At 40.3% G+C, this 14,141-nt stretch overlaps 1 protein-coding gene across 1 annotated transcript in view; it reads right to left on the bottom strand.

The window, feature by feature from the left end:
* Window positions 1–573: 573 nt before the first annotated feature.
* TESK2 (testis associated actin remodelling kinase 2) overlaps window positions 574–14,141 on the bottom strand; it is a 63,430-nt gene continuing 49,862 nt past the window's right edge. Inside the window, exons 6-11 of the mRNA XM_015870127.2 lie at window positions 13,605–13,687; window positions 12,099–12,174; window positions 10,786–10,869; window positions 9,631–9,717; window positions 7,141–7,276; window positions 574–5,476 (exon numbers count right to left, since the gene is read on the bottom strand). Coding sequence (XP_015725613.1) covers window positions 4,470–5,476; window positions 7,141–7,276; window positions 9,631–9,717; window positions 10,786–10,869; window positions 12,099–12,174; window positions 13,605–13,687 — 1,473 coding nt within the window. The 3' untranslated portion in view covers window positions 574–4,469. The remainder of the gene's footprint in view (window positions 5,477–7,140; window positions 7,277–9,630; window positions 9,718–10,785; window positions 10,870–12,098; window positions 12,175–13,604; window positions 13,688–14,141) is intronic.

Consider the following 14,141-nt stretch of genomic DNA (forward strand, 5'->3'; position numbering starts at 1 on the left):
GAAGAAAGCGGCTGGTTCTTCAACATACGTTATTCATTGACATTCAATCAGGAGTTAGTTTCTCAATCACTCCTGATAGGGAAATTCCTTAGAGTTTGCTCCTATTGTTAAAAAAGGAGAAAGAGATGCTGGGCTAGCAGATTCTAGTGAAGGGTAACTGCGTGCAGAACCAAGCTGTGGTGTGGTTCTTTAAAATCTTGGTGCATTGCTTCCTGTGCTTACTGAAGCTATTTTGTAGAGCTAGAACACAGCATTCACAATGGCAAGTTCCCTGCAGGCTGAGTGCTATCAAAAGCATCTTGTCTTGTTGGTCACAAGTTACTGCCTACTCTTCTGAATGCTATAAGGCAGAGCAGGAAAAAAAAGGCATTGAGTCATGGATTGAATAGCCTGACGCTTCAATGAGATGCAGGACAGAAATAAGACTGAATGACAATTTCCCTTATTTATAACTCAGCACCAAGTAATAAAGGCACGATCTGAAAGACAGGCATTAATATCATCCATAGCTCAAGTGAATGAATCAGCTTTTTTTTTTAACCCAAAGTTGTTGTTTTAATCACAAGACTCAGCCCTTGATTTTCATTTTATTTTGAAAGCAAGTTGGGAAAGTTTTACAAAACCTGACCAAGAAAGAATTATGAAAATATTTCACTGGATTCATCTTTGGTTACTTCTTATTGCAGTTCCAATAAAACATACACCATTTCTACTGCTCAAAAAAAAAAGTCAAGAGGTCAATCAACAAAAAAAACAAGACGTGCTTTCTTTACATATCCATAAATATCCACAATATTAGAAAAATTGTTTTGCAAAGATTCTTTGTTTTTTTTCTGGCAGTGTTAACTTACTATTATACACAGGCTACAAACTTCGTCCTAAACCTTTAATTACAAGTTGAGCTATTTACAGTCTGCAAAATATTAAGACGTAAAACTCCTTCATAAATATGAAAATAGATCATCTTGCAAAGATCTTTATACTTACTTAATCAAATACCTGGCTGCCCCTCCTCCAAAGAAAAGGTTATTTGTTTTGCATAGAAATGTAGTGACATGCAATATAAACAATAGCATTAAGTGCAAACAGGAATTATTCAAGTGTCTTTAGTTGTACTGGCAAAAAATACCAATGTCCTGTTATACAACACATTGATGTTTTTCCAGCAAGTGTAAGTCTACTAAAGCCCCTTGTCTGCACTCCTTTTTGAGGGGCAGCAGTTCACATGCATTCTCTTAGTTGCATTTTATCAACCTGCAACCGCAACAAAAAATAGCTTATAACAGACATTTAAATGAACTCAACACCGAAAGATTTAAAGTGAATTAAAAACATCTTTGATCTCTTTAGGGAACCTAGCAATGTGTAGGAAGTCTTTTAAAAGAGCAATTGCTCCTCTAAGAAAGTCAAAAACCATGATAAAATCCAATCACAAGAAAAAACTGTCACATCACTATAAAACAAGGAGTTTGCTGACTGCATATTCAGATTTGTGTTCATCAGTAGCCGTCAGAAAATGGCCCCCAGTAGAAAAGCACCCTCAGATGGGCAGAAAACCTAGGAGTATTTGCTAGGTGCAACCTAGATTTAGCTTTGCACAACCAAAGGGATAAGACAGTAAGTGCCAACTGCATCCAAACCCCTGGAAATGCTGGGTTTTAGCAAGCACTTAGCTATTTTAAGACAGCTTTCTACTCCAGTTGACGTGCACGTCACCTTTTTTCCCCACGTGGACCAAGAATGCAGGAAAGGCCTGAGTTGTTATTCCTCGGTGTTTCTCTTCCCAACATCCCCAACTCAGAACAAAGAGCTAGAAAACTCGATAGGTGCACACTGTGCATGTCAGCTGGCTGTGCTCAGAGGAGACATTTAAGAAAATAAAATGTTAACCAAGCTGCTTTGTAAAAGCCATGAGGGCAGGGAAACATTTAAGAGCCAGTGGTGAAAGAGAACACTCGAGGTCACTGTGATGGGTTTTTAGAGATATCCCATGCCTGACTACACAGATTTTGCAGTCTGTCAGAGAGGGCTACAGGCTTTGCGATGAGGTGTCAGTGCTGACAAGCAGGGTAATACAAGCCACACAGAGCAGCCAGAGGCACACACTTATGCTGCTGAGGCTGTGTAGCTGTAGGCTGTGGGACAGCTTCCTTGCAGCCTGGTGATCCAAAGTAAACTATTCCTTATTATTGCTTGTTTGTCTGAAGTCACACACCTAAATATATCTTGTGACAACAGAAGCTGGTGCTGATGATTTCCCTCCTAAAAGATTACAGTTGGATAAAAGAAAAATATATATATGTGGGGAAAAAAAAAGCAGGCACCAGACAGGCAGGCAGCTGAGTTCTGTTGACTGGTTCCCTGTCCTCAAAGGAAATGACACCATACAGCGCCAGCCCTTCCAGCTGCTCAGCACTCTGCAGGCACCAGCACTGTGGACAGGACACACAACACAAGCTACTCTACAGATCAGCACCTCCGATGGGCAGAGACTGTGCCAAGAAGGGCAGTCTTGGTCAGGATGGGCCTTTTTCAAACTAATAGCTGCACAACACAGCAGGGACTGTGCTAAGTAACTGAAGGATACTGTAACTGTATCTCATTTAACTACTTGCAGCCATTACAAAGAGACAACTGCTGCTTGGGCTGAAACATATTTCACACGACAAAGTCACAGTCACAGCAGAATAGTTACCTACACCTCTGACACACTGAGCAACTCAGCCAAGGAAACAAACAAAAATTTAGGCTTCCTCCTTCATCTTTTCCTTGAGATGGGAGAAGAGTAAGAAAGCCTTACTTTCATCAGGGAGTACAAGCTTACATTTTCCACCCTTGCACAAGAGTAGAAATAATAGATTATCTGGATGACATCCTGGACTCCAAATACCCCATAGCTACTGCACTGCCTGCTCAGTGAGCACACGATGCACACCTCGGTTAGGAATGATAATGTAGGTTAAAAATACAACAGCAAACCAAAACAAAAAGCCCACATAACTGTGTACAACAATAGCAGAAAGTGCGGGATGTTGCACAAATATCACCACAGAACAAAGATCCCCAACATCACATCCCAGATCTCTGATGCTGGTTGCAGCAAGCAGCTTTAAAGCAGATGCTGCTGCTTCTTTTACATTTATCTGCTGGTAGAGTGAAGAAAAACATTAAAAACAAAAGAAGTAGATAATCCTATTCAGTGACAGGCGAAACCAAATAAAATAACAGCTCCTTTCTGCAGAATTAAAAGGGGACAAGTTACTTTCGTTCAGTTTGACAACTCTAAAGCCCATCTGTGAGTCTCCTATCTGTCCTTCTCCAAAAGCTCTCACGTGGCTGCAACACCACTGGTGGCTTCTCTGGAGCAGGGGATTCCTGTCCCCCATCAAGCAGTCAGCTACTCAAAAAGTCATTACTACCATCATTAGTGCAGTGGCACCAATGAGATGGATATCCATCTGAGGGATCTGAACGTGACCCTCCTTATCATAGTGATAGCTGTCGATCTAGAATTTGTATTTAACTATTCTGCAGAAATAGATTGTGGTGTCTTAAGAGAGGACAGCCCAAACGCTCACTACAACTGGTACTTCCACTGGCAGTTTCTCAAAAAGCCCAGAAATGACAGTGCCTGGAATCTGGTTCCCTTCTTGCTCCCTGGGCAAACCTTCCTCCACATCTGGGTCAAGGTACATTCAGAGCTGTGCAAGAAAGAAAGTGGTGCTCACTGAGTCCGGCCTCCCCACAGTAATGCATTACACTTCACTAACAAATCCCAGGGCAAAATGAAACACCAGGGAACAGATTCCTCTTGTTAACTGGAAAGTGCTTATCATGTGACTCAGCCTGCAGACTGCAACCAACATGAGGGGTTTTGTTTTTGCTGCTTTTGAAAGAAGAGCTTGTTCAATGCTGCAACAGCATTCACAGCAACTCTGGGATAAGAAAGCATTGCTATCTGCTTAACGCAGCTCTGAAAGATCTGTGCCCATTTCTAGAACAGAGGCTCTGATTCACATATACTGCTTGCAGCAGAATGCTAATGCAAAATCTGCAGTAGTTCAGAGCAGCTGGTCAGTCAGAGGAAGAAGGAAAACCTACGGGTCACTCTTTCCACTCAACCTGGAACTTAAGGCCTCAGAATGCTCCATGCTGGAATCCAGGTCAAACTGTTTGTGCGGTGCCTACTTCTGGCTACTACCTCTATAAGGTATGGGGCTCACGTGGAAATTCTGGCTGGAGTAGTTTCCCCTCCTAAAGCAAATCAAGGGAAGAAATAAGCATAGCTTGAAAATACAGATAAAATCATCAGTCTGTTCAGATGCTGTCCACAGCTACCTGTTTGAAAGCCCATTTTTGCCACCTGCTGGGTCTCCTTTGAGCACAAAACCCAGTGCTACTGAAGAACAGAGTTTAAGTGACTGGGAACAACGGCTTCCTCAAGGACGTTCTCCATTTCAGCCCTCTCTTCATATGTCACAAGTTGGCTGTGTGCTGCCACTTGCTGAGATGTTGGAGGACGTCTGAGACAACGGGGCAGTGCTGTCCCCATCGTGCTCCCTGAATGGCCGTGCATCTGTCCTCAGCTCCGTGGAAGGACAAACACTGAACAGAGGCTTTGTAGACTCCAGCAGTGTATTTTTCAGCAGGTTGTCTTCCACCTCCATCTCTTCAGAAGGGAGACAACCAGCAAACACCTGTGAGGAGTGTTCCTCAGAGTTCAATGAATTCTCAACTGGGAGCCCTTTGTAAGATAATGGCTCAGATTGGGCCAGCACTAATGGTTGATTATGTGCTGGATCTTCACATGTATTCTCAGTGTAAAATCCATTTTCCTCCTGGGACACTGGCCCATCCGAACAGTCCATATCTTCCTCTTGTCCTGGTACAGAAAGAAATTCTGGCCTGTGAGGCTTGGCTTGAAAGGGGGGAATCTCTGACACACCATATTTACTGCTACTCAGGAGCTTTTGCCGAACCTCTGCACTTAGCTGGGTTGGATCACATCTGCTGATGGTCGAAGACAGTCCACTAAACAGGCCATATTCTTTGTGTGCCAATTCAGGAGAGACTGGAAGCGATCTGCATCTCCTTCCAGGAAGGAGGGAAAATTCCTGCCAGTCTGTGCTATACACCTGCCGGAATTGGGACTGGCTGGCTTTCAGGCAACCACCCGTCTCTGGAGAATGCAAGTCAAACACAAGAGAGATCACAGACTTGCTTGGCATGTCAAAGAATTTTATCTTTCCACCCTTGAGGTCCTCCCGAGCACTGAAGGGATTCACCTTCCGGCCTAATCCTTTGTTTGGTGTGTAGTAGGGGTCCTGCACATTTATCTTCCTGGAAGGCTTGCGGGAGAAGATATCTGACTGGCTACGTGACAGCCAGATATTCCGACGTGGACGGGGTGACTTGGGTGGAATCTTATCATCCAGGGAACTCAAACGTTTTACTCCTGTTCCTTTTTCAATCGACCCTGAGTGGAAGAAGAGAAATACCCTTAGCTTAAAGGAGCTGTATGCCTGAACATTTGCTCACTCACAGAGTCTTCATGATAACTGTAAAGAAAAAGGTGCAGTTCTGATTTTCCAAGGTATCTACAAACACATTTGCTGGTTACTTACAAGTTCCTGCATGTACACAAGGGTGTATGTTTTTCTCCTCACTGGAGCAGCATTGATTTCAAACTAGGAGATTAGCAGCCCTGTCCACAGGAACTTTCACATGCAAAAGCAGTCAAAACTGCATTTTAAATATTCTCTTTACGTGTTTCTACATTTACCATCCTGGCTTCCAGCAGAGGTTGCCCAAGATCTGTTGATGATGCTGATCATAGCAGAGAGCAAGTACAAAAGGAATTGTAAGTTACATTTTCACCCTGGTTGGAAAGGTTAAGACCAAAAATAAATGCCCTCTAGACACCATGAAGACCTTAAATAATTCCAGTCCAGTCTTGGTTATGTTATCCAATACAGAAACTAAGGATACTGATGTTCCATTCTACTGAATAGGAGTTTAATTTTATGGTTTTTGTTGGTTTTTTGGTTTTGTTTTTTTTTTTAAATGTGTGCATATTTATTTGAATGCACAAACATTTGCAAATAAATGAAAGCAAAAGCTTTGCCACTGGAATAGGATAGGAAATTTGTAGTTTTTTAGGAAAAATATGCTAACTTCTTGAGTGTTTGGAATACGTGGCTGCCACCAGTTCTCAAGGTGCCTCTGAAAAGCACAGAAGAATGGATTTCTTCTCTTCTCTTTAAATATTGCCACAGTTTCAATTTCAACTGCACGTACCTTGAAGTCAAGTCAAAGAACTGCACATAACACTTCTCCAGGAAGATGCAAAACTAGAGGAAGAATGCCAGGAAAATGAATTTTTCCTTATTAACTTACATCTACCAGATGCCTTCTACACAGGGAGAAATATCACATTTATGTGCTCCATGCAATTTCATATACAAAAGTTATTTTAATATATATGCAGTTTCATATATATATGTACATACAGAAAATACATATAAACATTTTTACTATACTCTAAGTTTCCAACAACAAAAATCTGTCAACATAGAAGAAATTTAAGTCAGAACATTCTACCACAAGAATTGCTTGTAGTTTGCTCCCCACACCAGGTGGCACTAGACAGCTTTAGGGAAAGCCCTGCTAGACCAGCATTCCCAAGAAGATTTGCAATTCATGTGTTCCCAGCTCTATATTCTAAGGTACTTTGTAATACTCTTACATCTTTGCTCTTCTTCCTGCAGAAATCTACATAGTTTTAAGCATTACATGTATACCAAAGAAACCGTGTATATGCACTAAGGGTGACAGGGATAAAGCAAAATTTAGAATTTTCATGTACCTTCAGCAGCTTACATTCCCAAATGAACCTAAATTCCCCTCTAAGAGCTTGTGGGCACAGTCTTTTGAGGAAGCTTAATAGCTGTTCTTTCCCAAAGGACACTCTACAGTGCAAAGCGTGCACCACTGTTCCAGAATCATTTTCAGGCTTTGGGAAAAACAATTCATACACTGTACGTAATGCCAAACATCTGAAATCACAGTCCTCAAAATAAAAAACACTGCACTCTTTTGCTACCAGCCTGCAGCAATCTTTGTGCAAATGCAGACATTTACCTTTGGGCTTTCTTTCATTGTTGTCAAGATTCAGAAACTTTCTGTCTCTCTCAGAGTCCTCGTTTCTCAGGCGATTTAAAATCTCCTCCAGTGTTTTGACAATATCAGCAAATGAAGGACGCAACTTCGGATCCATCTGTGAATGCACAGGAATCACATTGTTTCATGTGGGATTATCCATGCTTTTCTATTTACAGAGTTGACAGACAGAAGAATAACTCGAAGGAACGGGAGAAATTCAAGACTGTTTTTAGAAGCATGTTGTCATTGCAGGAAAAAAACCTCAAACCACTAAATAAAGCAAGAGGAAAAGTAGTGCTCTGTGTTCTAGCTCATGTCTATTACACTTCTCATTCAATTATCAAGATGAAAACATTCTATCATTCTATGATGAAGACATTTTAAAAAGAAAAGGTGGCTACCTATTAGATTCAGGGCCTATGAGAGGGATTTTGTTTGTTACAAACAGTTTTCACATAAATTTTATATACATACATATACATACACACACACATTATATATACATTTGCTGATCAAATGGAATAGAAGATACTTCCTCACGGCTGCAGTTCCCCACAGCTTAGCTCATGCTGGTAAGCCTTCTGCATGTTCATGCATGATTCATGCAAGTAGGCTTACAGTTGCTGGAGGAGCCATCAGTTTCAGGGTTCCTTGCATATTCTTTTTTTAAAAAACACTCTTTATCAACAAAGTAAAGAACTCTTAATTCACTGCCATACACATCTATTTTCACAGGTTTTCCTATGTTGCCCTAAAATGTGTTTTCTGGCTGTAGAAAACTCCAAGACTTTCCATATTAGTTCAGCTTATCAGGTTACACTAATTGTTTACCTATTAAATAATGAAAATCTATACAAATGTCTTTATCTAAGAGCAAATTTTCACACAGATCACCTGTTACTGGGGCACAGCATGCTTCAGAAAATATAAGACATAGGCCTTATTTATTTGCCACCTTTTCCTTCCTCTAGGCAAGTGGAAAGTGAGCTACAATATGTCCCACACTGAAATTAGCATACTAATGTCTTCATCACAAGGCAGTCATTTCCAGTCTCAGTTCAGGCAGAGGACGTTTATTATGAAGGAGACAGCATTTGATGATAATCAGTAGGTGAAAGTCCTTTTTCTCATGGGAACATAAGACTAGTAATTCCCCCTTGCTTTATTAGTACAGTTTTACTGTGGATTTCATCCATGGTGGAAAACCGTTTTGGATTCTATGTTGGATGCTGTAAGATTTCTGGGGAATACAATTGGGAGCTGAGATTTCCACAATCAAACTCTACTTCTACCTAAGCCCTTCAGTGCTTACATAGTCACAACACTTCAGAAACATGAGTCAGGTACACTATTGTCCTGGTGAAGTAAGCTCTGCTGTACTAAGGCAAAATTAGAGGGGTGAAGCAGTTGGTTCAGTGCAAGTTCCACAGACATGTTCAACATTAATTTACACTCTCCCCCAACATACATTCTCGCCCTTACTCCACTTGCCACTTCAGTATCACATTCGTACTAATACAAGGTAAAGAGAGAGCTTGGGGCAAAAATAATTCCTAAAATCATGGATAGTGGGGACTGCTTCTCTCAGCAGCAGCGCTGATGTGAAAACAAAGTCTGAAAAACAGCAACAGAAATTAAAAAAAACCTGTTCTGAGAGTTTTCCTGTAAACACTCACTAGGACACAGTGCTGTTATTAGTTCCAACACAGCCTGGTTTTGGAGTCCTGAGCAGAGTTTTGTGCAATAAATGTTCCAGAAGGTGTCTCAACTACAGGTGAGACAACCGGACATTCGCAGCTTCAGCTGAATTCAGTGCAAGCTCATGTTCTCTTACTTCAAAGGAAAAGTAACATCTGTTACGAAATAACCCACAAAAAGAGATGTACTCCCCTGTAATTTTCATGCTGATGAGTCATGAAGGTATCCCAGCACTATCACAATACTCCAATAACCAGCAGAAAATTTACTCTAGGCTGGACATTACCTGCAGTCTTACTGGGTTCCAAGATTGGAGATTTTGGGGGGTTAAAGCAGCAGAAAATCTTCACAGTAGTTTAGAGCCTGTTCTTTATTTGCCTGTCCCCACTTTGTCCTCTCTATTTATGAGAGCAACCCAAAATTCTTTCTTCACAGCTCAGTAGGTCTGTACACAGTAACAGCTGGATTTTGTCAGCCCGATGGCCAGCCAGTGTCAATAACATACAACTGGTTATGATCAGCCTGAGCAGTCTGCAAGAAGCTTTTCAGTGCGCCAAACCTGTTTGTTTGGTATGGCAGAATATAGAACAGCAAAAGCAGAAGGCAGACTTTCTTGCAAGGGTATGAAAGCTGTCAGGGACACTGTGTTATATATGTACACTGCTTTCATAGGCGAGCCTCTCTTGTAAAACCTTTAAGCACAACCTTTGAAAGTCAGAGGGATTTTGTAAACTCCAGTTAGGGCCTCTCCCCTTCAAGTAAGATACTCACATTACAGCAGTTGAAAGCCAGCTGGAGGAAGTCAGGGGGACAGTCTCCCACCATGTGCTGGAAGGCATCATAATCTAATCCAAAATTCTGTACAAACAAGAACACAGCACAGAGAGCAGAGACATAAATCAGGACCTGCTATCTGGCCCAAAGCACCCTCTTTTCAGGGGTTCCCTTTATTGGGTTATCAGGAATTACTATGAACACCATCTCTAAGCAGCCTCATAGAGAATTCTGAGAAAACTTCATGCACGCTCCAAACTGCAACATTCCCAATAGGGATTATTTGATATAAGATACCTGTAAGAGAATGAGCTGACTTCAATCCTAACCTTCTTCCTGGATTCATCTGCAATTCACTGAAACATTGCCCATGTGGATCTGGAAGCAGTATCCTATACTATGATGTTTCACCATGGTGAACCAATTAGAACAATTTTTCAGTGGATGGTACTACTAGGCTGGTTATCCAAATTAGCCAGTTCTTTAGAAACACTTCTCTGAGAGGATCCAAAGGGCAGATGAACAAAAGGATCTCTTACATACTGTTGTTCAAGACATAAGCACTCTCAGAACTGGAGGTGGGTAGACAACTCAGAAAACTGCTATGGAAGGCAAAAAGTTGCCTTGCAGATGGGACTAAGCCAAAAGGCAAGAGAAGAAAATAGAAGCATCTCCTTCTATTAGATCATTTTAATTTAGATGGACAATGATTAGCACAGGATGTAAAAATAAGGGTGAGCTTCTTCTAGCTCCTGCTAATATCACTCCTGCTCTTTTCACAAGGCAGGAGTATTTCAAGGATGCAACATTCCAAAAGTGCTCTGTTTGTAAACTGGCAAGAAATTTATGTGAGCTATCACTCTACAAAAAGGACACTCAACACCCTCAATATTCTGCCAGTTCAGGGCAGGTCTGGAGTTTCTGAAAGGATTTCCAATGATGACTGTAGCTCTATAAAGCCTGTATGTCAAAACATCTTCAATGAAACTTCTTCCAATAATAGTGCAAAAGAAGAAAAGCCTTTTACAAGCTCATTTTAGTGTAACATCATATGCATCGTATCTTTGGCAGCAGTGCTATAAATTCTAAAGGCCAGCTATTATCATGGCATACTTATCCCCTCCCAGCAACTTTATAAAGGTAACAACTTACCTCTGTGCGAGGGAGATAGTCTGGATCTGCCTGTATTCTTGCTATTATCTCACAAAGAATTATACCATAGGAGAACACATCTGCCTAAAAGGAAAAAATGAATAGCCATATGGTTCAGCTATGACTGCTCACCATTCTTATCTGCCACTGAGTTTCTCCTTACCCCAAATGGTTATCAGAACAACTAAACCAACACCACAGCCTTACGACCTTACACTATAACTAACATTTTCCATGTAGTGAAGCACATCCTCCAGATTTCCATTAAGCTTAGTAATCATTTATCTGAGCATACCTGGAGACACACAGTTCCTTAGATTTCCACTCACCTGAGTTTACTAAGTAATAAAATTCAGGAAAACACAGAATATAGATTCACAAAGCAGAAACTTCCATCCCTTACCCCCTAGACCTCAGGCAGGCTCGTGTCTTACTTTTCATACTGATAGAGACCCAATTCCTCCCTAATTCCCCATTACTGTAGGGTTAGCAAAGAACCTGGGTACTTTATTATTAATTTAGGTCAATTGGAACTCTTAGCAAAGCTTTTGAAACAGTAATGATTAGCTTTCTTACTGAGGTAATTACTGCTTTCCACTAAGTTTTAAATATCACCAATTAAACAGATACTGACTTCTAGCTAAAAAAAAAAAGGTACAGGATGTGGGCTTTATCATGAGAAGTCACGGCTGCAGGGCTGAACTACACTGTTCTAGATGTCTTTGCACACAGCAGAAAAAACTATGTCAAGAGCAACTTGGTTGAAAACTACTTTTTCAGAAAATCTAGCGTAATCTGATGGTCCCCTGCAAGAAATACCAGTGTCACAAACAGAATAAATGCCACTGGAGAACAGTTTTTATCCAGTTGTATTCTCCTCTGAACACTGTATTATGCTGCTGTTGTTTTTAATTAAAGAATTTTAGAAGTATACATGGGGATCTTTTACTTTTGTGTTAATTTCACGAGACCATTGTCAGGGAAATAGCCTCATTTTTGTATAGAAAAAAACAAGCATCACTGGACATTTCTCAGAAGACCTGGTTAAATCAAGCTGTGTTAGGCAGACAAGCAATTATCATGTTTCAGCACATGGGGCATTTCAGAGAAGAAACAGCATAACAGTGAATTACGTTAAAGGTACTTTAATTCTGCATGAGAAACCATGCCATGAATAAATATTACTAGCTGTTCATCTTACTCCATCAAGGATAGAAATGTCACAAAAAATTATTATTACAAAAATCTAAAATACTGTGTACATATATTGCACAGAAACATTTGACAGCTTGAGTCTGCTTACGTGTACCTACCTTTTCATTGTAAGGTTCATCTCTGAGAACTTCAGGTGCCATCCAGAAAGGTGACCCGACCACTGGTAACTTCTCACTGCACATAGACATAGACACCAGAGCGGGTAGCAGGAAGAGAGAGAACAACCAGCATTAATGAATTGCTCTCATTCAGACATTGCTATAAACTTTCCATAACTGTGAGCAGAAACTTTAACCATGGTGAAGTCTATACAAGTGGCTTCCATAACACTGTATTTCATTCTAGTCTCCTGCTAGAATTACTAGAACATTCAATAACAGGAGGAGAAGATGAAAGAAACACAAGGTCTTGGACTATTAATCAAAATATTGTATTTCCAGCTCCAAAGTGTCCAAATATATATACATATATATGTATAATTATTGCTAAATAATTACTGTTTTATCTTTAAGTCACAGATTTCAAACTTTCATTTCCAAACTCTTGGTGGAATGAGCTCCTTCATCTATATTTAAAAAGGCTTCTGCAGATCAGTTTCTGGCTGGATGGCAAACTCTCTGTTCAGCAGAAAAATGTAATTATCCCTACATGCATCTCCATAAGCAGTTCTGAAGCATTCAGCACAGCCTGCTTGCAAATTTACTTCACCAACATCAACACAAGCCTTCAGACCTCCCAGGCTGTAGTTTCAGGATATGCGTAGTTTAACAACTGCATAACTTGGATCATCTTTGTTGTTTTCTTAGCAATCTTAAGAGCTGAAAGGCTTTTATTTATTTCCACATAGAAGCACACACTGAAGAAAATTTGGTTGCATGTTCACCCGTCAGAATAGTCTGAAATATACTGGTCAATATACAGATGAGAGAACTATTAAACCCTTGTCCTCCATAACAGAAGGATGACAAAAGGACTATTTCCAATTGCAGCAATAGCTTATGACAGTTACCTGTGCACTCAAATGAGTTAAAATTACAGTTTCATCCTACAGAGAGCAAAGTGATGAGCTGTTATTATATTAGCATCTCTCCTTTATAAAATTAAATCTTAAGAACTAACATTGAAGTTAAAGAGAAAAAAAAAATATATTGGAATCCCACTGACTGTTGTTTACGAGGCTGGAAAAGAGCTAATGATAGCTAATTGTTTGGAATCAGTAGAGGATATTTATTATAAAATCACCCCAATCCAAAATGCTGGACAGTACTTGTTTGTTAATATATACATACTTTAAAAATTATTATTATTATTATTATTATTATTAACAAAAATTCCCAACTATCTGTCTGGAAGATCTGCTGAAAAACCTGGACAAATCCTTTACTCACTAGAGTACTTTTAGAGAATAAATGACACCACTGAACCAGAATGGACAATAACCAGACGTGGAACACCGGTGGACACCCAGTCTGCAGTTCTAAGCTGAAGACTGAGGGTACTTATTACACATCTTGCAAAAATGGCCCCAGGGATCCAGCTTAACAGACCTTCTGATCTGCAGCAACACTGCAGCTCTTGCTATAGAGTTTGATTAGTTCACGTACCTGTGATCTGGAATTTTCTCTGCCAAACCAAAGTCTCCCACTATCGCTGAGTATCCATTCTCATCGTGTTTTATTAAGCAGTTCTGGGGGGAAAAAAAGGAAAGAAAACAGTCATTATCTGGGCATGAAACTCATATCCTATTTGTTTCATTTTGTTTAAGTCTGGAACGAGATCACAAGAGATAATTTGGAGGACGTTCATCTCTGAAAAGCTTTTTGCTGAAAGCAGCCACCCTTTTCCTCTGCGCTCCCCTCTGTACAATCACATATCTGTCAATCTTGAGATGCTGCAAACAGCCTCACAATAATCAATAATCCACTTAAAAACTTGCTGAAAAAGCCATCAACAGTGAACGTGCCAGCTAGGTTCTAGTGAGATTTCAGATGATTTAATTCCCTTACTACTCAAGTATGCAATCCATGCAGCTCACCATGACATCTTTTTCCTTCAGGTCCAGTTTGCTTGGACCTGACCAGAATATAAGATCAGAAAAATGCCTTTGTATATTTTGCTATATTGACTACTTAAAAGGAAAC

Source organism: Coturnix japonica, chromosome 8 (genome assembly GCF_001577835.2).
Source record: "Coturnix japonica isolate 7356 chromosome 8, Coturnix japonica 2.1, whole genome shotgun sequence".
NCBI lineage: Eukaryota > Metazoa > Chordata > Aves > Galliformes > Phasianidae > Coturnix > Coturnix japonica.